We start from the raw sequence: 27943 nt of genomic DNA, 5'->3' as shown, positions 1-27943 counted from the left end.
ACTCCCAGAAAATGAAAACTAAATTACTTTGACAATTGACATTAAGTACCTTTAGAAGTTCAAACAAAACAGTTCTTTAATGACAAAGAGATTTTTCTTTTTGGACAAGGATATGTTGTTTCAGATTTTCTGGAAAAAAAAAAGTTTGAATATGTTCTCACTGAATTCACTAGTTATTTTTGCGTCCTTGATAAATCCTAACTGCTTTGTTGTGAAAATTTATATTGTAGCAAATTATCAACTAACCTCTGCCCACTCAGTAGAGCCAAGAAGACCAAATTCTTCTGCATCCCAGCTTGCAAACAAAATTGTTCTTCTAGGTCTCCATCCTAAAATATATGTGTATACACATAAATGCTGGGAAAATGCATTATATATCCAAGACACTGTAAAACTCAACAGCAAAACAACACTAAAATTCCACTGTTTGTTTAGAAAATGTGAACTGTAGTGAGAATTTTTACTTATATCATTTCTTTTTGTGAGATGTTAAAGCTGATTTGTCAGTACAAACGAGCACATTTGCACTGAAAAGTGGGGGGGGGGGGGAATGTACACATACCAAAAATTCCATTAGGTCATAATATTCTAAACAGTTTATAATGATTGGATACACACAGGCAGCCATCTGTGCCCTGCAGCTGCCCGGAGTGAAAGAAGAAAGTGCTAGATGTGGTCTGTGCTCTGAGAGCAGATCGAACCGAGAGAAAATTCCTTACAACTCTTCCATATTCTGGCATCATACACGCAATTGTTCAGTGTCAGCTGGTTGTGTGATTTCACTCCATTCTTTGCCAGAATTAGTCAACAGAAGCTCAGTTAGCAATACTGATGTCTGTGGCTGCTGCAATAATTCAGCATAACTCAACAAGGAGGTAATATGGCTTGGAGTGATAAACACTGACCTTGGAGTTAAAGAAAGATCTTATTTCAAATCCCAGTTCTTTCACCTACTAGCACTATGACCGAGGGGAAGTTATGCAAGCTTCCTCCGCTTCCCTCTCTTCATCTGTACACCAGAAAAAGCAAAGTGAGATGAAGATACTCCTTGATTGTTAGGAAGATTAAATGGAGTCGTGTTTACAAACACAGCACTTCAAACGTGCTCAAAAATGTGTCATCTTTTCCGCAAACAGTTCATTTCTGCTTAAGAATGTGTATCCCTACAGCTGAGTCCAGTGTTTTGTCAATTTGTTAATAACATAATTCAAATTTCCTATGAATTATTATTCCTCATCATTGCACTCTCTTGGCATACTCTATCATTGTCACTGCAATGTTTTGTATTTATCATAGGGAATCTTATTGCAAAATCATAAAATTTTTTGTGTTCATGTTCAACACTACCTAATTTATGAGCTTTGTAAATTCAGATCTTCTTAATTCTGTGTTCTTAAAACATAAAATAGCTTTGTGGAAAAAAATAATAGAGCCCTTTTACATTTTGTTTTAAAGAGAGACATGGTTTTGTGGGCTAGTAGCCAGAAATTTGAGTTTATTTTATTTTTTTAAATTTTTTTTAATGTTTATTTATTTTTGAGACAGGGATTGACAGAGTATGAATGGGGGAGGGTCAGAGAGAGAGGGAGACACAGAATCTGAAACAGGCTCCAGGCTCTGAGCTGTCAGCACAGAGCCCGACGCGGGGCTCGAACTCACAGACTGCGAGATCATGACCTGAGCTGAAGTCGGACGCTTAACTGACTGAGCCACCCAGGCGCCCCCAGAAATTTGAGTTTAAACCTGGGTTCTTTGACTCTGCCACACACTAGCTATACAGCCATGGATGACTCACTCAATTCTGTGAAACTTGGTTAGCTTATTTGTGAAATGAGAACAGAAATAACTAAGTAAACTTCTCCCTGGTTGCTAGGAGTTCAAAACAAAGAATACGTGAAAGCACTTTCTCTGTGAAAACAAGTATTGTACAAACTTAATACAGTTTTGCTGTTGGTTGTTATTGCTGCTAAAAAAACACGGGTCACAATTAGAGCCCCACACCCTGGTTTGCAGGGTCAGTAAAGAGAGTGGACTTTCTGCTCTCAATGTGTGATTTATTTTAAAAAGCAATCATTTGAACTAAGTGTTATCTTTGTTTTCATATGAAGATTCTAAAAGGACTGAAGCAATGGAGCTAGGAGTTTAAACCTAAGTTTTAGGAGAGCACACCAAGACTGAGGATGTGGGGACGCAAACATCAAACTTCTGAGAATCCTATTAGACAGACACCAAAACTTCTCAGAGCAAGCTTCAATCCCCTCCCTTACTTGATGCCCTTGACCTGTTGTGTGAGGCTAGAAGGGAGGAAGGAACTTCTGCTCACAGTTCTCTGATCAGGACACGTTGGCCCATGACCTAACTTTGGTTTGTCTTCTATGAAGAAATGTGTCTCCACCTTCTTTGTTGTCAAGAGCGACCCCTAACAGTATAATTCCCTTATTTCAGATTATAACTTTATAAATATCAATAATGTAAACATTATTATATAAATAAGCAAAAATAAGTAAACAATATAATTATCTAACCCACACAAGAAACATGGCAACTAGTTACTGAAAGCTGTTCTATGCTACTAGGTATTACCAAGCACTTGATGTTTGCACGTATCCTGTCAGTTGGACCCTCTCTCAGACCTACGAGAAGGTGGTAATTTTACACACTTTACAGAGGACCAAATTGAGATTCAGAGAGGATGATCTTTTCCCTTGCTGTTTACATTACCTTCTTTTTTCAGTGTCCCAAAACTCCTCACAATTTCATGAACAACAGCTGCTCCACTCTGAGGGTCGATGCCTCCAAACACCCATGAGTCACGGTGACCTCCAAGAATGACATATCTGTCTAGGAAGCATCATTGCAAAATTATTTGTCATTCCAGGTCAATAACAGAGCAAACTGCAAGTGAGTCAAGAACATCTAAACACAGAGCACTCACGACTCAAAGAAAGAGCAAGGTTCCCGAAGATTTGTGTAAATATACTATTTTGGTCTGATTTTGATGGACAAAGAGAGTAGATGGGACAAGCAAAGGTATACTCAGTGTACAACGTACAATAACAATCATAAACATGTAAGTGACGGGGCACCTGGGGCACTCAGTTGGTTAAGTGTCCAACTCTTGATTTCAGCTCATGTCATGATCTCACGGTTCGTGGGTTCAAGACCTGCATGGGTTCTGCACCGAGGTGTGGAGCCTGCTTGGGATTCTCTCTCTCCCTCTCTCTCTCTGCCCCTCCCCCACTCACTTGCACATGCTCTCTCTAAGTAAATGTAAAAAGAGACATAAGTAGGGGCGCCTGGGTGGCGCAGTCAGGTGAGCGTCCGACTTCAGCCAGGTCACGATCTCGCGGTCAGTGAGTTCGAGCCCCGCGTCGGGCTCTGGGCTGATGGCTCGGAGCCTGGAGCCTGTTTCCGATTCTGTGTCTCCCTCTCTCTCTGCCCCTCCCCTGTTCATGCTCTGTCTCTCTCTGTCCCAAAAATAAATAAAAAACGTTGAAAACAAATTTTAAAAAGAGACATAAGTAATAATAAGTAAGTATGGAATTATTCTATCCATCTCTTTTTATAATTCTCTGTCACTCCTCTCTTAGCTACTTAAAACTTTGTTTCCAGAATTTTCAGAGTAAGAGAACACAGTGGCCTCATAGTATGTTCTCCACTTCCTACTCCCATTCAGTTTTCAAGACACAGATCAACGATTTTACCTCTCCATGACCCTTTCCTAGCTTCCCCAGGGGACAGAACTGCTCCCACTCTCCAGCTCTCAGAGCAATCCTACCATATCTGACAAAGCATTTACCACGCTTGAATGTATGGCTCCTCATCCCTGGCTTATGTCTTCATTTTTTCCCTCCATCCCCAATGCCTAATACAGAGCTGGCACAAAACAGGTAGTCAGTGAGATTCAATGAATTGCCAGTTATATATTATTTAGTACCCTCTGGAAGTATACCAGTATTCTTTATCCCTGAAAGAAAGCATTGGCTGCTTCTACAAAAAATATGTGATTTAACTGTATGCCTGTTAGTCAGAAATATATTACCCTAATCCTTAAGGAATTGAAACACAATGAAGTAAGACTATTTACAGAATAGAGTAAGCTGCAGGGTATCTGAAATTCTGTGGAAATCATGTGTCTATAGATCTCATTAACTTCAATAGAAGATAAGACTACATAAAGGATTCATTAATTCAAGGTTACCTTAATCTTCTAATAGTGTTATCTTTCACATAGATGTTTGTAGTTAACATGAAATATTACCCCAAGCAAACTACGTGGTAAACAAATCCAGAAAACCCAGAGAAAAGACCTCACAATGATCCCTCCCTGACCTTTCTCCCTCGATCCTTTAATTGAAGCATGCACAGCTTCACATTTACTATCCTTGGGCATCTAACCAACTTAGCCCCACGTTTACTCTTCTTCAAACATGTATCCCAATACAAAATTACCTCAATTTGTATATTTTGTGTCCATGTAAGTTCCATTAGGGCCAAGAAGTGCTTTGTTCACCTTACATTCCCAGAGCTCAGAGCAGTGCCCGGCCCGGAAGGATTGCTCAATCAATATTTGCTGAGCAAATGATTAATTTACCTGGTTCCACTGCTCCTCTGAGAGTTCCGATCACATTGTATATTCTGGTTACTTTATTGTTAGAATGGATGTGCATCTTGACTTTTCTAATGCAAAAATAAAGAATGCATTCTGAAAATCCTGGTTAACACTTTGCCACCTGCAATTTTTTAACTCTTACATCATTTTAAAGATTTCTAAATGTACACACGCAAGAATTACATTGTCCAGCTGTCCAATACAACTGATGTAAGTGTATTCCCCTCTACAACCTGTGGCTTTGTTCCCTTTTGGTACCAGATATATTTTACTTTTCCAGTCATCCTCTGTAAGTATTTTTTTTTTTTTTTTGAAAAAAGTTTTCCTTGCCTGAGAGTTACAATAAAAATAGTCTCTTAACTGCGTAGAAAAGTTTCCAATAAAGCCAGGGCCAACATTGTAGGGCACTTGGAGACTTCCTTTCCAGCTGCTGTCTGGCGGTGCTGATCCACCCATTTTCCTATGGAACACAAAAAGTATTATTAGCTGAAGAAAAACTTTGGAGCTATCAGCTAAAATGTCAATGAGCTTGCTTTCTTGAGTGCCTGCTCATGATAGCTTCAGGAGTCAGGGATATGCCAGTTAACCCTTACTCGGACTCTTAGGAGGTAGAGTCTAAGTTCCTAGTCTGAAGTAGACTAGGTTCCTAGTCTGAAGTCTGAAGTAGAAGTTCCTCCTACTTCAGAGATGAGGGCGTGAGGCTTAGAGAGATAGGCAACTTGCTTGGAGTCATGCAGCTGGTAAGTGGTATAGCTGAGGGTCAAACGTTTGGGAAGAATCCAGACTCTTCGTTCCCAGTTTCTAATAGAAAGTCTGTTTAACATGCCTCCAGGGAATGCTGTGAGGAAAGAGCTCTGATGTCAAATTCTGGGATTTTCCATTTTGTTATTTCTCCTACTGATAAATATATCCCCAAATATGGACATGTTAATCTTTCACAAGGTATCTTCACTCATAAAGAGCAAAGGAAATGATTTTACTTCAATCAACAGTCTGTAAAAGCTTCACGAAATTTTTGTAAACTTTTTTATTTTTATTTTTATTTTTTTTAAGTAGAGGGGCACCTGGGTGGCTCAGTTGGTTAAGAGTCTGACTTTAGCTCAGGTCATGTTCTCACGGTTCATGGGTTTGAGACCTGCATCAGGGTCTGTGCTGACAGCTCAGAGCCTGGAGGCTGCTTCAGATTCTGTGCCCCTCTCTCTCTCTTTCTCTCTCTCTCTCTCTCTCTGCCCCTCCCCCACTCACGCTCTGTCTCTCTCTCTCTCAAAAATAAATAAACATTTAAAAAAATTTTTAAGGTAGAAAGATTCAAGCAGACTAGCCAGTACATGCAACTAGCCCTGGTTATTTCTCAGCAGGTGACTGAGAAAGGTAATATGATAGCGTTTATGGAATGAAGGAGTTCTTGTGGTTTTATCTCAACATATCTGCCTTTATTCTTTTAAGAGCATTGACTTATTCTTGGTTTGGGCACAGAAACCTTTGCTAAATTGCAGCAAATAGAAGAACATGGTTCAAGAGAAAATGAAGAGTGTGAAAAATATCAATCTATCTTTTATGACTTTATCTCTCATCATAGCACTTCATGCACCCTAGGCTTTGCAAAGGAGCATGCTTTACAGTTCCCTCTTTGTTGTGTGCCTACACACAGGCGCTGTTCCCTGCCTACCTATTTGAGGAAATGTGACTAGTTCAACTTGACCTAGAATCTAGTGCACACACAATGCTAAAGCAATTGATTAGATTATCTTCTCATGGAAGCGTAATTATAAGTAATATTCTGTTTTAAAATGCTCTATCAGGGAGTAAATCCTTCTTTTTTTCCCCCCATATCACAGAGGAGTTTGGCTAATAAACATAATTTCAAGTAATATACTATAAAATTTATCTTTTTATATTAAAATCTCACATAAATAGCATCAAGTAATATGAAGGGGACTTTTACATTGGTAGAAAGCATAATCAGTCAAAACAGCAGAGTTCTAAGTATGTAAAAAAGTTGCAGAGCACAGGGGCACCTAGGTGGCTCAGTCTGTTAAACATCTGACTTCAGCTCAGGTCATGATCTCATAGTTCATGATTTCGAGCTCCAGATCAGGCTTTCCGCTGTTAGCACAAAGTCCACTTCAGATCCTCTGTCTCCCTCTCTCAGCCCTTCCCCCCATAAAATAAACATTAAAAAAAAAAGTTCACAAGTGAAGAAAAATATACCATGCTTCATTATATGTAAAATATTTCTATAATGATATATTATAAGTTAACAACACTAATTGTTCTTGAGGTGGAAATGGGTTAGATGGAAACCTCTTCCTGTATTCCCCTTTGAATTTTGAACCATGTAAATGTATTTTCAAAATAAAAACATGAAAAATATAACAAGGTAATTTCAGCAGGAAGAATAATAGCCAATTGTATATTATTACATAAGGAAGGTAATGATTAGTCCATATTCCCACAAAATAATAAACTATAAAGCAGAAATTATAGTATTCCACAAGGGCAAGTAAACAGATGACTGGAATAGAATATAATAGCTGAATATAAGAATTTGATGTATCAGTTCAGGAAATATCACAGATCTATGGAGAATAGAGGTTTTAGTCAATAAATGTTACTGAGATTATTAGGAATATAAATTCTTTAGGTACTTCCCTCACTCTATAAATAAAAAATAAATTCCAAGAAAATTAAAAAGTTAAATATTAAACTTCCAAACCATAAAAATTTCAGGAAATATACATGTTGAAATGTCTCTGAAAGGACTTGTTCAATAAATATATGCAAACAGCACGGCATTTAAAATCTATATCCTGTAGCAAATTACTTTTTATGTGTGCATTTGGCAAAGATTTACGGTCTACGATGTTCAAGACATTGTGTTATACTCAAGACATTTGTGTTATAAGGAACACAAATATGTACATGACCTTTTTCCACCAAAAAGTTTAGTCAGAAGAAGGTACATATAAAGTCAACAATAATATAAAACAAAGCAAGGCCAATGGTAGAGAAAATTCTAAAGAATATAGACAAAAGACAGCTTGATTTAGCTTGTGGGAACATGAACAACTTTTTAGAGGTTTTACTTATCTGAATTTTAAAGGATGAGTTAAGATCTGGGCATGGGAAGATGACATGGAGAGCATTCTAGGTACTAAGTATGACATGAAGAGGTACAAATGCAGAGAAGTATAAAGCAAGTGTAAGGCATGGTGATTGTTCTGGCTGGGGAATAAGGGATTAGGGTACCATGACAGAAGCTTGAAAAGAAGTAAGACTGCTTCTGGAAAGATGCAGATGAGCTTTACCCTATTCTTCTGGTTAAGTACAACTAAATTCTCTGGGCCGTAAGTATATACAACACACATTAGGCTTTCAAAGCCTAGGCTGGGACTTCAGGGTATAAGAAAAGACAAAGATGAGTTCCTCTGTTTATTTGTTGGCTTATCTATCCCAGACTTGGAGCTGAAGAAGCTGACAAGCCAGAAATGTCATGTGGCATATCTAGAACATGCCATCTGACAAGAGCTGAATGCATGTTCTTCCCAAGCACCTATGGAACATTTTTTCAGGATAGACTATATATTAGGCTATAAAATCAGTTTAAATGAATCTAAATGGCTGCAGTCATGCAACCCTTTTATAAATTATACAATTTGTTTATTAATCCAACCACAAAAGGAAGAATTTAACAATTAAGGATGGGAATTTGGGAAATATATGGAAATATATATGGAAATCAAAGAACTAACTCCTAAATACACAATGGGTGAAAGAAAAAATCCCAAGAATAATTAGGAAATACTTTAGTGATGAATGAAAATGCAGACATGATGTATCTAAACCTATGGGATGCAGCTAAAGCAGTGCTTGGAGGAAAAGTATACCTGTAAACATCTACATTTAAAAAGGAGAAAGACATTGGGGCACCTGGGTGGCTCAGTCAGTTGAGCATCTGACTGCAGCTCTAGTCATGATCTTTCAGTTGGTGAGTTCAAGCCCCGTGTCAGGCTCTGTGCTGACAGCTCAGAGCCTGGAGCCTGCTTCTGACTCTGTGTCTCCCTGTCTCTCTCTGCCCCTCCACCATTCATGCTCTGTCTCTCTTTCTCTCAAAAATAAACATTAAAATAAATTTTAAAAAAGAGGAGAAAGACATCAATCAATAAACTAGTCTTCCACCTTAAAAAACGGGACAATGAAGGCAAACTAAACTTGTATTGAGCATAAGAAAGAGAACAATAAATATTGTAACAAAAATAATTACAGAAAAGAGGAAAAAATAGAGAAAATCCATGACACCAAAAGTTGATTCTTTGATAAAATTGACAAATAACTGCATGATAGATGCTATTATTATTGTTATTGTCATTATTATTGTTGATACTGGTATCAATCCTAGTAGTTTCTCAGGGAGGCAAATGAAAACCATATAATCACATTCCCTTCAACAGAGATGTAAAGAAGAATAGAAAAAAACACATGTGTCCCTTTTCCCTCCCACCCAAGTAAATGTGGTTTTGCTTTACTAAACTCACATCTCATAAACTCTTTTTTTAATTTTTTTTTTTAACATTTACTCATTTTTGAAAGACAGAGAGAGGCACAGCACAAATGGGGGAGGGGCAGAGAGAGAGGGAGACACAGAATCTGAAGCAGGATCCAGGCTGTCAGTACAGAGCCTGATGTGGGGCTTGAACTCACGGAACGTGAGATCATGACCCGAGCCAAAGTCAGCCGCCCAACTGACTGAGCCACCCAGGAGCCCCTCACCTTTTTTTTTTTTTTTTTTTTTTTTTTAATAGGCTTCACATCCAGCCTGGAGTCCAACACAGGGCTTGAACTCATGACTCTGAGATCAAGGCTTGAGCTGAGATCAAAAGTCAGACCCTTAAGTTACTGAGCCACCCAGGCACCTCACATCTCATCAACTTTTTATTGAAATTCGCAACATTCTTGGGCCATTATATGACTTTATATCTCTTCTTGTCTTCACACACATTTATGAAGAAACTTTCATGTTATGATGTTAGCAATTCTTTTCTAATTAATACATAATGCTAAGCGGCTAACCTTTTGTGGGCATCTGAGAACTGACTATCAGGGACAACTAGCATACTCCTAAGTGTGCATCGGGAGTAAATTTTCACAGTGAAATTCATAAACAAATGATATGTTCTTTGAAAAAAATATGTAAGAATAAATTCCTGAAGAATATTTCATTATATCTTAGAAAGTATGAAAGATGAGATAGGAGCTGTCTTATTGCTTTTAACATATAAAGATCATCTCCTACTTCCATGTAGATTGTATTTCCAAAGTTCCTTTTAAATTATGGTGTTTTTAATGCAAAGTCCACTTTTCCATAGAAATTACGTTATTAATGATGCTTGTATTTACAAGATGGCTTAGAGAAGCTGACTTGAATACATTAGAGATAAACTGCATTTGTGATTTTTTTCTGATCAAGTAATTCTAATACACATTTAGGACCTAGCCAATGCTGACCTAGTTAATCTGAGCAGTCAAATAGTAAACATGGCTAAATACACTTCAAATAAATTCCATATGATCTTCCTTCCATGCATTCTTTTTTTAATTACAAAGATAATACAGGGTCATTTTAAAAAACTAACATAATTGAGATTATTCTGTCTTTATGTATCTGCATATCTATATATAGATATTTCTATAGATACCTAGATAGATAATTCTGCTATTTTCACTTAGTAGTATAGCATAAGCATGTTTCCATAACATTAAATATTCTTGTACAACATACGTTTTAATGGTTCTATGCACTATCATAGCCAGAGCTACATATCTGACTTACTTAGCAATTTTTGAAGATCAGTGTTATTGACAGTTTTCTAATACTACAAGTAATGTTATAATCACTTTCATCTTTTAAATAGACAAATATTTGACTTGATTTACAAATATGTTTAGACAAATGCAGAGTCTGCTGTGCCCTCAAAAGTTGTGCCTGGATCCTGAATTCTAACCACATGGTAAAAGCTGAGAGCCTATAAATAAAAGAGACGAAGGTGCTGTTCCTTAAACTGCCCTTAAATGGGACAGATCCCTCCACTTCTCCGAATATCAACCTCCTCAATTGTAAATAAGAAGGGCACTGTATTAGGTCATAAAAAGTTTTCTTATAGAGACTAGAATAAAATGATTAAGAATGCTTTAAACTCAAATAAGAAAAGGTACTAACTGGCAAGATGCTTCTCTCACAATTCTACTTTCAAAGAAGTCATGTTCTCTCCCTCCTGAAGGACACTGGACAAAGGACCTACAGATGGGACATAGCAGAGCAGGAAAGGAGAGAGGGTTCCAATGTCAGGAAAGCAGAAGGGGAAGAGGAATAAAGATGAAGATAACATGGAATTGATCTCACAATATGGTGTTCCAAGTCATCCAAGTACTAGACAATATGTGGATTAGATGAGTAAGAGATTTATTAGGGGAAAAGCCTGTGAGAGAAATGGGAAGGGGGTGAGGGAAAGCTGAAAAAGCCAATAGACTGCAATGCAGGTCTCATATGAGGTAAAGGAGAAAAGGAAGGAAGAAAAGGGTCATGGGTGGTGGCATCTAGTTGGACAAACCTGTCATGGAATCCTGAGCCAAAGTCTCCCATGAGAAGAGTCCTGGGCCTCCCAATAATGGGCCTGTTTTAGTGCCCTGCTGCAACTAGTCACTGACTGGGAACACCAGTAGGAAGTATGGCCTTGACACAAACAGGGTGATGGATTTCAAAGCACTGTCGCTGGAGTCATTGATCAGTCATGCCCCCTGCAGCTGGAAACTGAAAGTCATTCTCATGACTGTCACATACCGGATAGCACTACATAAAGTAAATTCCAGAAAATAACCACTATTCTTTAAAATGGTGATAAAATTGTAGGTTCCACCATCTAACAGAATTTCAGTGTTTCTGAATAGTAGAGAAATATTCAGATGTTAATATTGCCAATAGTCAAAGACTGCCGATAAAGAGAATTATCCAAAGAGCCATCTGTTTGTTTCTTACACACTTACTCCAGGAACTTCTGTGCATCATAGTATCCAACTGGATGAACGGGAATACTTGGAAGACCAACAGCCTCGGTGATTCCACGTCTATAAGCATATTCTGAAAGAAGCTGGACATGCTTCAGTACAAACCGAGTCCCTTTCAAAAGTGTTTCTGTAAATCCTATTAAACACATTCTTATATTGCATCTACTGGAACTGTTAAAATAAAAAGACACCTTCAAATGTTAGCGAGTATGTGGAGCAGCTGAAACTCTCATACATTCTGTGCAAGCGTGTAAAATCATACAGTCACTTTGGATCACTCTTTAGAAAAGTAAGGTTAAACAGAATTGTGCATTAGGACACAGCAATTACTCGTAGGTATTTACTCAAGAAAGGAGGAAAATATATGTCCACATAGAAGACCTGTACAAAATTATTCACAGCAGCTGTAGCCCAGTCGCACAACAGAATTCTACTCAGTAATTAAAAGAACAAACTACTAAGACACACAATAACACGGACAGATCTCAAATCAGTATACTGAATAAGAACAGTGAGCTACAAAAGAATATACACTGAGTCCTTGTATATGAAGTTCAAAACCAGGCAAATTAATCAATGGTGAGAGATACCAGGAAGTGCTTGACCAGAAAGGAGCACAAGAGAACTTTCTGGAGTCATGAGAATGTCCTATATCTTATTGTGAGTGACACAGACATATGCAATTTAAAATTTTCACTGAACTCAATTCTTAAGATCTGTGTATTTTATTACATATGAGCTCTACTTCAAAATAAAAACCTTCTGTCATTTCCTCAGATTAAAAAAATAGGAGTTATTTTTCCATTTTTTTCTCCAAATTTTTAAATTATCTAATAAGAACAAGGTGATTGCAAAAGCATATTCATTTTATGAGTAAAATGATGTAATGATACATTACATGGGACTTATTTAAAAATTGTCCTATGTAACAATAAAAAAGGCAGAATAAAGAGATGAAACAAGATTGACAAAATGTTGATAATTATCTCTATGTTTGTGTATTTTAGAACTATTCCAGAATAAAAAGTAAAACTAAAGGGGTAAGAAAAAAAAAGAATAGGGCACAAAAGGAAATTCAGTAAATCAAGCCCCATAGGGATAACATTTCTCCCCTAAAATACTATCATTTAAATTTGAGGATAAGCAACAGAAATATTCCAGGTAAGTTCATTTTATGTTCATAAGTTTAGCTTTGTAAAACAGAAATTAAGAGAGGTTACATTTTTTTTTAACTTGGGAGTAAAAACCAGAAGTAAGTGAAGTTAAGGTATATTTATGTGATTTTATTACAGGATAACATGTATTGTTTTTTAAAAAAAAAATCTATGACAGTATACTATGTTCTAAGAAGATTCATAAATCTTTAAAGGACTCTATATTTTAAATGTGCCATTTTGGGGATTTGTAAAACTTCTTTTCTGCTATCCCTTATCAGCAACTAGGAAATCCAAAAACTGTAAAAGCCATAAATTTGGAGGGAATTTACTTGGCATCAAAACCTGATCTGATCCAAACTCATTTCACAGCCGATCTAATTAGAGCAGACATGTGGCTATTTATATTATTTATTTTTATCATTTATTATTTACCTCTGCTTAGGATGATTATTCATATATTTTGCTGCAAAAGTATTTATATGTCTGCTTCCTGGATTCCATCCCAGCCTCCTGGGTGTTACGCAATCAATGGTATATGCATCACATTACTTTTAAATGTCAGAAAATGTCTGGATTCCAAAACCCATCAGGCCCAGGGGTTCCCAGTAAGAGATCAGGAAGCTAAGGCAATACTTGTCAGTGTCTGAAACTCTTTAACTTACTTCTTTGATGCACAGAGAATTTTAAAAAGACATACTTTGTTTGAAATCCTTTAATAAAATCACTTTAAAATGTTTTTAAGTTTCCTGTGATGATTAAGGCCTGATCACTCACCATTTGCTGGGTAACCAGGTGTGAGAGGGTCCCCTGCTCCATTAAGATTTAAGATATTTCCACGCTGGACACCGCCACCAGGTAGATTCCAACCATCTGGATAGGACTTCACCCCAGGGGCAAAGTAATCAGCAGGATCTGAGTACAGAATGACTCCTTTGGCCCCTGCCAGCTGGGCATTTTTAACCTGGAAAACACAACGTCTTTTTTATTTCAGGTTGGTTGTTCCAGATTTGATAATATCGGGTTTTTTGAAATTACACTTAAACTTTGTCATTTAGACCTGCAACAAAGGACATCTCACAGAAAACTGGTGCTTGCTTTTTCCTACTTTAAGTTCTAAAAATGGGTTTCTAGGGCTAGATCAGCCCCCACAGCAGCAGATTTGGAAAATGCCCGTAATAGCGATAGCAAGTACTGGCTGTTTTCTTGCATTAGTCTAGAAGCACAGGAAGCAAGTAGACCCTACAGGCCAGATTTCTCTATCTTTTATGGATGGAAGGGAATATTTTGGAAATTTAATTTCTTACAAAAGGAAAAAAATTTACAGGTCAAAGTGACAGTCATTTTTAAAAACTGTTATGTATAAACTGTTTTCTCTGAGTCCCTACAATAATAATTACTATTAAAATTTAATTAGGTAGATATTTTCAAAGATAATATTTAAAACAAAGATACGATGGTAACAAAAAATCCCATTCATGCTTCTTTGTAGACCACAGGCATAATCTGTAAATATGGAAAAATCTGCTCTGTTCTCCCTGAACTTCGTCATTGGCCCAAACTCCAAAGACCCCATTAAAACCCTTATCCATAAGCTAGTACGTGTGTCCTCCCCATAAGGTAGGCATGTTATATAATATGAGAAGATTATAGTCCTCAGAAAGTTTGAAGGATATGTTTCTACACATGTAAGATACGACATAATTTTTTGTATTTGGGGACAAGGAAAAAGAAATGACTTTTACCTTATTTCCTCTGAAAATTTTCCCATATCTGGCAATCACAATCTTCCCAGAGCAATTGATTTTCATGTCCCTCTCTAGTTTAAAGAAGTCTTCAATCCGGCCATAGTTAACATACACTAGATCACCCTGTTGAGATCAGGAATGATTTAATACAAGTAAGATTTAATACAAGGTTTCCCTGCATGAAGACTGTTTCCCATCTTTGAATGAGGGAAGACGCAAGAGAGTTCAAGGGGGTCAGAAAGCATGAAACTCAAATAAGAGATTCAAGAGAGAAGAACTTGAATTAAAGCAATTGGCTGGGTTAGAGATGTATGAACTTAACAGTAAGGTTTGCTTATATGTCTCCTCTATAGTGGTTATAATGCTATAGAAGTGTTCCCCCCACAAATGTATACAAATATACATATTACCACTGGCAATTTGAAGGGTCCAGGCTCTCTAGGTTAAGAAACTCTTGATGAGAGCTTTATTCTTTTAGAAGTACATTCACAAATAGATTAATGGGTCTTTACAACCACCAGGTAAGGAAGAAAGGTCAGGTAATTTTTAAGGGCTTTATGGGTCTGGTTTCATATTATTAGTATGACTGTGTGTAAGTCTTATAACATCTCTGAGTCTCAGTACTCTTATTTGCAAAATGACCAGTGTTCTTCATTTTTTCTTACCTACTCCCTAAATTAATTTTGAAAAGTAATGTACTCTCTCATACATTTATTTGACATCTAAAATCATACCTTTAAGTCTAATATCATACCTTTAAGATCTAATATCATACCTTTAAGTCACTATAACAAATGCAATTACCAGCATATTATAAGTATTAACATTTTTAGGAGCAAATTTACATCAGTTTTTATATGTATCCAAAGGCATATAAACACTACACTGATTTATTATTCAATATCATCCATTTGAAAACTACAGGAACACACTCTTCAGTCAGAATTTTACCATCCCTTTTCTCCTTCAGCTTCACTTTTGTCCCCCTTTCCCCAAAAAATTTTACTCTAAAGTAAAATATATTTGTTCTGGACACTGGGATGTGCTGCCCAGATTCCTCTTCAGTGATGACATTCTTGTTACAGTTTCAAGGAAGGCTCTCCGCAGACATCCTTCAATTCTCAAGCCTCTCCAGGGATTGCCTCAGGTACAGACAGCCACCCTGCTCAAGGTAATGCCCTTTCTTAGGATGTCACACATCAGTGACAGATCAGTGTGGGAGTATAAAGACTTGGACATCACCCTACTAAAGAATGAGTGGGTCAACCAGGCAATTAGAGACGAAATTAAAAAATATATGGAAACAAACGAGGGGCGCCTGGGTGGCTCAGTCGGTTAAGCCGCCGACTTCGGCTAAGGTCATGATCTCGCAGTCCGTGAGTTCGAGCCCCGCGTCTGGCTCTGTGCTGACAGCTCAGAGCCTGGAGCCTGTTTCAGATTCTGTGTCTCCCTCTCTCTGACCCTCCCCCGTTAATGCTCTGTCTCTCTCTGTCTCAAAAATAAACATTAAAAAAAAAAAATATATGGAAACAAACGAAAATGAAAATACAACAATCCAAACGCTTTGGGATGCAGCCAAGGCAGTCCTGAGAGGAAAATACATTGCAATCCAGGCCTATCTCAAGAAACAAGAAAAATTCCAAATATAAAATCTAACAGCACACCTAAAGGAAATAGAAGCAGAACAGCAAAGGCAGCCTAAACCCAGCAGAAGAAGAGAAATAATAAAGATCAGAGCAGAAATAAACAATATAGAATCTAAAAAACCTGTAGAGCAGATCAACGAAACCAAGAGTTGGTTTTTTTGAAAAAATAAACAAAACTGACAAACCTCTAGCCAGGCTTCTCAAAAAGAAAAGGGAGATGACCCAACTAGATAAAATCATGAATGAAAATGGAATTATTACAACCAATCCCTCAGAGATACAAGCAATTATCAGGGAATACTATGAAAAATTATATGCCATCAAATTGGACAACCTGCAAATGGACAAATTCCTAAACACCACACTCTTCCAAAACTCAATCAGGAGGAAATAGAAAGCTTGAACAGACCCATAACCAGCGAAGAAATTGAATCGGTTATCAAAAATCTCCCAACAAATAAGAGTCCAGGACCAGATGGCTTCCCAGGGGAGTTCTACCAGACATTTAAAGCAGAGATAATACCTATCCTTCTCAAGCTATTCCAAGAAATAGAAAGGGAAGGAAAACTTTCAGACTCATTCTATGAAGCCAGTATTACTTTGATTCCTAAACCAGACAGAGACCCAGTAAAAAAAGAGAACTACAGGCCAATATCCCTGATGAATATGGATGCAAAAATTCTCAATAAGATACTAGCAAATCGAATTCAACAGCATATAAAAAGAATTATTCAACATGATCAAGTGGGATTCATTCCTGGGCTGCAGGGCTGGTTCAACATTCTCAAATCAATCAACGTGATACATCACATTAATAAAAGAAAAGATAAGAGCCATATGATCCTGTCAATCGATGCAGAAAAGGCCTTTGACAAAATTCAGCAACATTTCTTAATAAAAACCCTTGAGAAAGTCGGGATAGAAGGAACATACTTAAACATCATAAAAGCCATTTATGAAAAGCCCACAGCTAACATCATCCTCAATGGGGAAAAACTGAGAGCTTTTTCCCTGAGATCAGGAACACGACAGGGATGTCCACTCTCACCGCTGTTGTTTAACACAGTGTTGGAAGTGCTAGCATCAGCAATCAGACAACAAAAGGAAATCAAAGGCATCAAAATTGGCAAAGATGAAGTCAAGCTTTCACTTTTTGCAGATGACATGATACTATACATGGAAAATCCGATAGACTCCACCAAAAGTCTGCTAGAACTGATACATGAATTCAGCAAAGTCGCAGGATACAAAATCAATGTACAGAAATCAGTTGCATTCTTATACACTAACAATGAAGCAACAGAAAGACAAATAAAGAAACTGATCCCATTCACAATTGCACCAAGAAGCATAAAATACCTAGGAATGAATCTAACCAAAGATGTAAAAGATCTGTATGCTGAAAACTATAGAAAGATTATGAAGGTAATTGAAGAAGATATAAAGAAATGGAAAGACATTCCCTGCTCATGGATTGGAAGAATAAATATTGTCAAAATGTCAATACTACCCAAAGCTATCTACACATTCAATGCAATCCCAATCAAAATTGCACCAGCATTCTTCTCGAAACTAGAACAAGCAATCCTAAAATTCATATGGAACCACAAAAGGCCCCGAATAGCCAAAGGAATTTTGAAGAAGAAGACCAAAGTGGGAGGCATCACAATCCCAGACTTTAGCCTCTGCTACAAAGCTGTAATCATCAAGACAGCATAGTATTGGCACAAAAATAGACACATAGACCAATGGAATAGAATAGAAACCCCAGAACTAGACCCACAAATGTATGGCCAACTAATCTTTGACAAAGCAGGAAAGAACATCCAATGGAAAAAAGACAGTCTCTTTAACAAATGGTGCTGGGAGAACTGGACAGCAACATGCAGAAGGTTGAAACTAGACCACTTTCTCACACCATTCACAAAAATATACTCAAAATGGATAAAGGACCTGAATGTGAGACAGGAAACCATCAAAACCTTAGAGGAGAAAGCAGGAAAAGACCTCTCTGACCTCAGCCGTAGCAATCTCTTACTCGACACATCCCCAAAGGCAAGGGAATTAAAAGCAAAAGTGAATTACTGGGACCTTATGAAGATAAAAAGCTTCTGCACAGCAAAGGAAACAACCAACAAAACTAAAAGGCAACCAACGGAGTGGGAAAAGATATTTGCAAATGACATATCGGACAAAGGGCTAGTATCCAAAATCTATAAAGAGCTCACCAAACTCCACACCCGAAAAACAAATAACCCAGTGAAGAAATGGGCAGAAAACATGAATAGACACTTCTCTAAAGAAGACATCCGGATGGCTAACAGGCACATGAAAAGATGCTCAACGTCGCTCCTCATCAGGGAAATACAAATCAAAACCACACTCAGATATCACCTCACGCCAGTCAGAGTGGCCAAAATGAACAAATCAGGAGACTATAGATGCTGGAGAGGATGTGGAGAAACGGGAACCCTCTTGCACTGTTGGTGGGAATGCAAATTGGTGCAGCCACTCTGGAAAACAGTGTGGAGGTTCCTCAGAAAATTAAAAATAGACCTACCCTATGACCCAGCAATAGCACTGCTAGGAATTTACCCAAGGGATACAGGAGTACTGATGCACAGGGGCACTTGTACCCCAATGTTTATAGCAGCACTCTCAACAATAGCCAAATTATGGAAAGATCCTAAGTGTCCATCAACTGATGAATGGATAAAGATATTGTGGTTTATATACACAATGGAGTACTACATGGCAATGAGAAAGAACAAAATATGGCCCTTTGTAGGAACTGGAGAGTGTGATGCTAAGTGAAATAAGCCATACAGAGAAAGACAGATACCATATGTTTTCACTCTTATGTGGATCCTGAGAAACTTAACAGAAACCCATGGGGGAGGGGAAGGAAAAAAAAAAAAGAGGTTAGAGTGGGAGACAGCCAAAGCATAAAAGACTCTTAAAAACTGAGAACAAACTGAGGGTTGATGGGGGGTGGGAGGGAAGGGAGGGTGGGTGATGGGTATTGAGGAGGGCACCTTTTGGGATGAGCACTGGGTGTTGTATGGAAACCAATTTGACAATAAATTTCATATATTGAAAAAAAAAAAAAAAGAAAGACTTGGACATCTTAGTCCAACCCAGGACAGTTCTGAAGGGCTATGCTGACTCCAGCCGATGCTGTCCCAGAGCTGGCATTGAGGGTGACTGCTCCTTCTGCTCCATCTCGCTTCCTTTCCCTCCCTGACACAGGTACTGATCCCAAGAGAATGCTTCTTAATGAATATTTAGCATACTAAATTCCACTTCCGTTTCTGTCACCTAGAATCTGGGAATGCTTGGAAGTCTTTTCGTGATCACTGCACAACTTCCCTTGATTAAGAATATATATGTATGTACGCTTTTACTCATATGTGGAATTTAAGAAACAAAACAGATGAACATATGGGAAGGGGTGGGGGAGGAGGGGAAAAGGAGAGAGGGAAATAAACCACAAGAGACTCTTAACCATAGAGAACAAACTGAGGGTTGATGGAGAGAGATTGGTGGAAGATGGGCTACATTGGGTGATGGGTATTAAGAAGGTCATTTGTTGGGGTGCCTAGGAGGCTCAGTTGGTCAAGCACCTGACTCTTGACTTCAGCTTAGGTCATGGTCTCATGGTTCCTGGGTTCGAACCAGGGTTTGGGCTCTGCACTTAGCAATGCTAGCAGTGTGGGGCCTGCTTGGGATTCTCTTTCTCTCTCTCTCTCTCTGCCTCTCCTCTGCTTGCTCTCTATGTCTCTCTCAAAAATAAATAAATTAATTAAAAAACTTAAAAAGAGGGGCACCTGGGTGGCTCAGTTGGTTAGCATCTGACTTTGGCTCAGGTCATGATCTCACAGTTCATGGATTCGAACCCCGTGTTGGGCTCTGTGCTGACAACTCAGAGCCTGGAGCCTGCTTCAGATTCTGCATCTCCTTCTCTCTCTGTCCCTTTCCCGCTCACACTCCATCTCTCTCTCCCAAAAATAAATAAACATTAAAAAAAAATTAGGGATACAGTAAATCCCTGTCCTTGGAGGAACTTACATTTATGTGAAAAGCAGAAAGATAATAATGAATTAAAAAGTAAGTAAATTATATGGTATATTAAAAAGTGATAAGTGCTGTCAAAAATTTTTTCAAAGTTTAAATAGAATAGGCAAACAGTAACTAGTACTTGGGTGGGTGCAATGTTAATAAAAAGAGGAATGTCTACTGAGAAGGTGACATCTGAATCTTTGCTTCAGTAAAGGGATTACTTTTAGCTCTTGTATTTCTTCTTCAGACAATGCAATATTAATACACTATTAATGATAGCACTGTATGTCTCATTTATAATTGTTAGCCTTCTCTGGAGCTTGCTTTTATTCTGTGAGTATAGAGACATTAACCAATCTGATTTCAGTGAATTTTGTTTTAGTGTCAGTGTCCTACCTGAAATGTATCTCTATTTAATATCACTAACTTTGGGGACACTACTTCCTAAAATGTCTATAAACTGTGGCTATCTTTTGATAAATCTGTAATCCTCACAGAACAAATTATGATGGAGGTGGGATTGGAGAAGATATTGGTTTAAAAATGACAGGACACTTTGAAAATGAACACAAGTGTGATAGATATGTCCTCTGGGCACTTCACAAATGCAAGTTGTCACTGTTATTTAGAAAAAAGCTTTGTTTTCAGACAATGACCTTCTTGTAAAGTTTACACTGTACCATTGTTCTATGACTGGGAATAAATACAATCTTGCACTGTCAGCCTAGAATTTTCCGTGTCTTTCAAGCTTCCATCTTCCTGTTCTTGTTAGCTGAAACAGAACTGGGAGGAAAGACATGCGGCTCCCAAAGTATAGTTGTTAAACCCACAGAATCAAGACCTGGAGTCTTACTGGGAACAAACTACGAAGACCTACCAAAACTCAGCGAGGTGGGAACCAGAACCTGTGTTTTATAAGCCTTCTCAATTATCATGATATGTGCTGAAGTTTGAAAACCAAAAATTAGATTACATATATTTTTAAAGTTTATTTTGAGAGAGACGGTGGGAGTCGGGGAGAAACAGAAAGACAGGCGGAGGAGAGAATCCCAACCAGGCCCCATGCTGCCAGCAGAGAGCCCAAAACGGGGCATGAACCCAGAAAGGCCCGAGATCATGACCTGAGCCGAAAACCGAGAGTTGGATGCTTAACTGACTGAGCCACCCAGACACCCTTAGATTATATTTTTATTAGACATTGTCAAATTGCTCATTTCAAATAGCCTAAAGCAGAGCCCAGTACTTTACACTCCGGAGAATTCAGATGTAGATCTGAAGATAACTTACAGTGAAAAATATTAAGCCCACATACAGACATATATAATTTTAAAAAGAACTAACATTGCACTAGCTGAGTTACAGGTGACCCAGTGAAGCACACCAGCCGCAAATTCATCTAATATTTGAACACAAACAAGAATCTCATGCGGAATCAGGGGATCCTTCTAGCTTTCCATTAATCTAGAAGAGTTTAAATCTACTTGAAATAAATGAGTTAATAATCTCTATGACTCTTAGGAGTAGAATAATTCTGTCAAAGTCCAAAAAGTATTTGGGGATTTTAACTGATTATACATTAAGCCCACATACTAATGTGGGTATAATTTCCTCCTTATAACACTCTGTCTTCTTATCTAGAAACATAATCTGTTTCTTTTTTTTTTAAGTTTACTTTTGAGAGAGAGAGACAGAGAGACAGAGCATGAATGAGAGAGGGGCAGAGAAGGAGACACAGAATCTGAAGCAGGCTCTAGGCTTTGAGCTATCAGCACAAAGCCTGAAGTGGGGCTCAAACTCAGGAACTGCGAGACCTTGACCTGAGCCTAAGTAGAATGCTTAACCAACTCAGCCACCCAGGTGCCCCCATAATCTGTTTCTTTATACACAGTATTTTCATTGCTCAATAAATTTCAGTGTTTTTGAACTACTTCACACTCACTGAAGACTTTTAAAGTATATTTTATATTTTACGGCTATCTTAAATTAAAAATTTTTGCTATATTTCCTCTTATTATATACTATCTGTCCATATATATTTAACTCCAAGCTGATAATATTAATGCTATTTTTAAATAATTATGTATTAGTATTTTTTATATATTCTGGTTATACAGATTTATCACTGTAAATAATGAGGAGAATTAATAAAGAAAACCCAAAGTTTAAAAACATAAGAACAATTGGGCAATATCAAAATTAAAGATATATTTTCAATAAAGGAAAGCTTAGATAACATGAATAGGTGAAAAATTAGAAGATACTTATAATATTTAAACCAATATTGAATAAATAATTAAAATATTTAAGAAATACTTAAATTCAATAAGAAAAAAGGCTGGAAATTCAACAGGAAAAGGAGAAGGCTATACGTAGTCCTTGCACAGAATAAAAACCAGAACAGCTAATAAATAACTATGTATAGAGACAAGCAACCTCACTGGTAACCAGAGAAATGTGAATTAAAATAAATTAAAACACTTAGATGGGCAAAAATTATAAAGTTACATAATTTCAAGTGTTGATGAAAATATATAAAAAAAGGTTGTCAGTGCAAGCAATAAACTACTACAGTCTGGACGTCAGGAAATTAAATATTCCTATAAAACAGCAATCCCATACCTGGTTTACCATGAACAGAGAAACCGTGGCAAGCCCAAACAGGGACACGTATGAGGTTACTTGTTGCAACACTGTGGTCATGAGGACTTAAAAGTAAAGCAGTGTTGGCAACTAAAAGAATGGGTAAGTTACATGTGGTGTGCACATATCATGAAATGATAGGCAACAGCAAAAGTGATGAGCTGCTCTGACAAAGCAACAGGGTAGATTTTTTAAAGGACGTTGATTGAAAATAGTAAGAGATGAAGTAAGACCTAAAATATAATGCTACCTATAGAAATTTAAGTACATCAAACACAAAATAAAGTCATATGTTTTAAGAACACTGTGTACATTGCTAAGGACACAAATACACTGGGGGGAGGGGAAAGGAATGAGATCGAGGATAGGGATGAGAGATGAAAGGAAAAGAAAATACATTTAAATTAGGGATCATACATGGGCCCATAATGGTAAGGCGCCTTAACCTGAGGAACAAGTCTAAGTGATGTCAGGACACGTGAGATCTAAAATATACTATCTTGGGGCATCTGTGTGGCTCAGTCGGTTAAGGGTCCGACTTCGGCTCAGGTCATGATCTCACAGTTCATGGGTTCGAGCCCCACATGTGGCTCTGTGCTGACAGCTCAGAGCTTGGAGCATGCTTTGGATTCTGTGTCTCCCTCCCTGTCCCTCCCCTCTCTCGCACTCTGTCTCTCTCTCTGTCTCTCAAAAATAAATAAACATTAAAAATAAACTAAAAATAAAATAAAATACACTCTCTCTTCATTTCCAATTGTTAAATGCCACATTTCTATCTCAGGTCAACCATAAAATAATTACAATTGTATGCATTCTATTTATGTGCCAATTTTAGAAAGAATTTTTCTAATATTATACCATTAAGTAAGATGTAAACTATTCATTTGAAGTAAGTTTCATGAAATCAATAGAAAATATTCTTTGATTCAAAGCTTGTGTTTTTAAATTATAAATAAGCCAGTAAAGCCAATACATCTGAAAATAAAAAAGAGTATTTTTCTCTCTTATTAAAAAATATGGCACTGTTGCCTGATATTAAATAATCCTTATGTTCTTGGATTAAATCCTCATTGATTGGTGAAGATAGACTTTTAAATATTCAACTCTAAATACAATTTTTTTACTTAGGATGTTTCCAATAATAGCCAACTCTTACCCTTCTATCGGGTGGTATTTCAATATACCCAACTGTCAATCAGCAACTTCTCGTAAATATACCATATATCCTAGGCATCTCAACCCAGTACATCCAAAATTGAATCTACTTGCTGTCAAATATTATAATGGGAAAGATAATTTTTAAAATACATTAATAAATTATATTCAACTCTTTCAAATTTACCTTTCTTAGCTTTCTTCTAAACAACAAAGTACCACACAAGAATCGGATTGACTGTAGAATTTCAGATGATAGTTAAATACACTGCTTTATTGAGTAGACCACACAAAATTTTCTAGAATGGACATTCAGGTTCCCCATTTGAAAATGGCAACAATACTCTCATTCAAATTCTTTGAAAACTAATCACTGCCATGCAACAGTAGTAATTAATGTATTTTCATACAATGAAAATTACTTGGCAATAAAAAAGAATGAGCTAAATGCTAAAACGCAGGAATCTCATAGACTCTATGCTTAGTGAAAGAAACTGGACACAAATGATTACATGCTACACAATTCTGTTTAGGTGAATTTTTAGAATAGGCAAAACTAATCAATGGTGGAAAAAACAAATTGAATGATTGACTGTGTCTGTGTAATACCGATTGAGAAAGGTCATAAAGGTACATTCTGAAGTGACTAATATTTTGTGTGTTAAGGGGTTTGGATTACATAGGTATACGCATTAGTCAAAAGTCAGTAAATGTACATTTTGCATTTCTGCATCTCATTGGAGTAAATTTTATCTTTAAAAACGGTCAACAAAACTAATAGTCCTTTTCTTATAAAGAAATTCTAGTTTCTTAACTGTAAAAAAAGGGGTAAATTTGGATTATATGAAAAATCTTATAACTGTTTAATTGTTGCCTGCATATATGAGGAATTCTGTTTGTTATTTTTGTTTCATCATATTGCATTTTTACCTCTGGCATTCCCTGCGGGGAGAAGGCATTAAAAGGTGGCACAACGTCTGAAACATTTTCATATCCTGGAGGAGGTGGTTCAAATAATGATGTGTTAAAAATCTAGAAAAACAAAATACGATAATCAAAAGTAAATCAGGTAAAGTTTGATTGCTACAAGTCAAACACAAGGAAAAAAATGTGTATATTCTTCCCTTTCAGTATAGGGTTAATCAATCCTTCAGTATTTTGCAAATACATATCAAATATCCAGCACTGTGCTAGAAGTTGTGAGGATTTCATCAGAAGAATAAACTATAGACCCAGAGAGGACCTATAAAGCACCAGGTTTGATTTAGGAGGAAATGTTAATACCCCAATAAAAAGTAGCATTGTATTATAAATTTAGTCCCTTATAACATTGCTAAGATGATTATTTAGCAACAAATTACATACTAAATTTATTTCAATAAAAAAAATACATTCAAGAAGATCCATATCTAATAGCACCTAGACACACTGAACAACATTCACACTTGAACTAAAAATAAATTATTATGTTTTTAAGCATATCATTGAATTTGGGGGGGGAGGAGTAAGGACTACTCAGAAGCCAAAAAAGTGGCACATTCCAGGATTTTCAGGATTCTCGGGAATCCTGAGAGGTTGCACTAAAGTTGAATCTAATGGAGAGTGGGACCCCAAAAGAGGGGCACACGATGTTTAAAGAAAGTCTAGAGATGGTCCAAATAATAGAGTCTTACAAGAGACCCCTGCATAAAGCTGGGTCTCCAAAATACAACAACCTTCAGGATTGAAGATACACTAGAGATAAACCTGTTGGATGTATATATGAGGACTTGTAAAAGAAGAGAATAGAAAGAATGTGAAGGAGCTAAATTTGAATATATAATGACTAAGAATTTTCCAAACTAATAAAAACTATGAACTCTAGGATTCAGGCTGTCCAATGAATCCTGACCAAGCTAACTAAAAAATAACCTACATCCAGACCCATCATAGTTAAACTGTAATATTCAATATAATACTTAATGTTAAAAGTTGCAAAAGAGAGATTACACAAGATACCCAAACAGAATAAAAATTAGATTGGTAGCTGGTATCTCAATGACGTAATGCATAATGCATAAAACATCTTTCCTTTTGAAAATGAAATGAAAGACACATTTTCTACCAAAAAGTAACTGTTTGGAGCCAACAGACATTCACTGAAAACAAAGAAAACTTCTAAAGGTATCATTCAACAAAACAAAGCCTCTAAAAGAAGCTCTTATATGATTCAAAGATTGGTAAGCAAGTTATCGCAAATATATGGAAAAAAATGAATAAATATGGACTGTATGTAATAATAAAAGCAAGTATTATTCAAGTTGAAAAGAATAAGGTTGAATTAGAATTCTGGGTATAAATTGATAGTGCATGACTAAAGTGAAAGTATTCTAAGATGTTTGTATTGTAGAAATATTGATTGAATTATGACATTAAGTAGGGATCAGATGTTTTAGTTTCCAAACTACTAAAAAATAAAACTAATAAGATCAACCACCCAAGACACACACACAAAAAAGGGAAAAACAGTTAGAAATCATCATGACCTAGGACATTCCAGAAAGTTACAGACTTTATCTTACATTTTTAGTATGTGCAAGTCTGTATAGTTTTAATCTAGTGGGAACCAGGGAGGTTTCTTTCTTTTTCTAATCCTTATGTTTGAAATGCTTCTCTTTGGTTATTTACTTATTTATTTTTAACAAAGCAGATGTACGTTGTGTGCTTGGGGCAGAAATGGAGCCATACTTTAAGGTTTTGCTGAGTCATTTTGATCTTAGTAAATGTTAAAGTATAGCTTCTCTGGGAGCCCAGAGACAGAGCTTACAAACATGAAGAGTTGAAAATTCCCTTTATTTTATCACAACCATAAGCTGAATTATATATTCACTTCTATTTCTTTAAATCACAAGCTTATATTGCCTGTGTTTCAGATTCAGGTGTTCTCTATTGACATTGTGACAGCTCAGCTCTGTTTTTGTCCTTCTGTCCCACCTGCAAATGGTTTTGTACTATCACCATCTCCCAGTGTAGCTTAATTATTGTGACTGTTCAGAGCAGAGCTGTGTGGTAAACTGTCAATTTTTGTTCTCCTGCACAACACACACAAGTTCCTCCTTCCACAGGCAACATATAAGACCAGTGTTCTATAGATTCTACCAGAAATGTTTTAAATATATAAACACATTATTTTATCTTTGTGTAGAGATAACATATGATATAGACTGAACTATATACTGCCTTTTTTTTTTTTATGTCACAAAAGGTTAATAGAGATTTGTGGACCAAAATTATTTTGGTTATATTCAGAAAACATAATTTGAGGCTATATTAGTGAATTTTGGAAAGAGAACAATGTTCTCTGGTATATAATCTCCTTTTGATAAAGTCACCAAAAAAAGTTGTTTCCTTGACTTTAAAAAATGTCTCCCACTCAGGGGTGCCTGGGTGGCTCAGTTGGTTAAGCATCTGAGTCCAGCTCAGGTCATGATCTCACGGTCTGGTCTGTGAGTTCGAGCCCTGAATCTGGCTCTGTGCCGACAGCTCAAAGCCTGGAGCCTGCTTCAGATTCTGTGTCTCCCTCTCTCTCTGCCCCTCCCCTGTTCATGCTCTGTCTCTCTCTGTCCCAAAAATAAATAAACGTTGAAAAAAAAAAAAAACAATTTTTTAAAGTGTCTCCTACTTGTTAGAATAACTCATAAACGTGGTCTAAAATTCACTTATTTGGTGATGCTGTAAAACTGGAGATTATCATAAAGGCAAATTGAATGAAAACAACTTGAATACTCCACTGGCTGAAAGACTTGCTGATGTAATGACTGTGTTTCTATATGAATTTGTACTGTACTTTATACTACAGTTTCTTTTGTGATCTTGCCCAATGATTCA

At 36.9% G+C, this 27943-nt stretch overlaps 1 protein-coding gene across 4 annotated transcripts in view; it reads right to left on the bottom strand.

Annotated features, from left to right (window-relative positions):
* Nucleotides 1–27943, bottom strand: part of FOLH1 (folate hydrolase 1) — a 68517-nt gene that overhangs the window by 29473 nt on the left and 11101 nt on the right. For 3 of the 4 annotated variants that reach the window (XM_053203777.1, XM_027040006.2, XM_027040007.2), the window contains exons 4-11: nt 25007–25108; nt 14574–14699; nt 13606–13792; nt 11654–11747; nt 4974–5072; nt 4595–4680; nt 2722–2841; nt 247–329 (exon numbers count right to left, since the gene is read on the bottom strand). In XM_053203777.1, the coding sequence (XP_053059752.1) occupies nt 247–329; nt 2722–2841; nt 4595–4680; nt 4974–5072; nt 11654–11747; nt 13606–13792; nt 14574–14699; nt 25007–25108 (897 nt within the window). The remainder of the gene's footprint in view (nt 1–246; nt 330–2721; nt 2842–4594; nt 4681–4973; nt 5073–11653; nt 11748–13605; nt 13793–14573; nt 14700–25006; nt 25109–27943) is intronic. The other variant, XM_053203778.1, reaches the window with a different exon arrangement.

This window comes from Acinonyx jubatus, chromosome D1, assembly GCF_027475565.1.
Source record: "Acinonyx jubatus isolate Ajub_Pintada_27869175 chromosome D1, VMU_Ajub_asm_v1.0, whole genome shotgun sequence".
NCBI classification, from domain to species: Eukaryota; Metazoa; Chordata; class Mammalia; order Carnivora; family Felidae; genus Acinonyx; species Acinonyx jubatus.
Note: the sequence above shows the minus strand (reverse complement) of the source record. Positions and strands in the feature narration are given on the sequence as shown.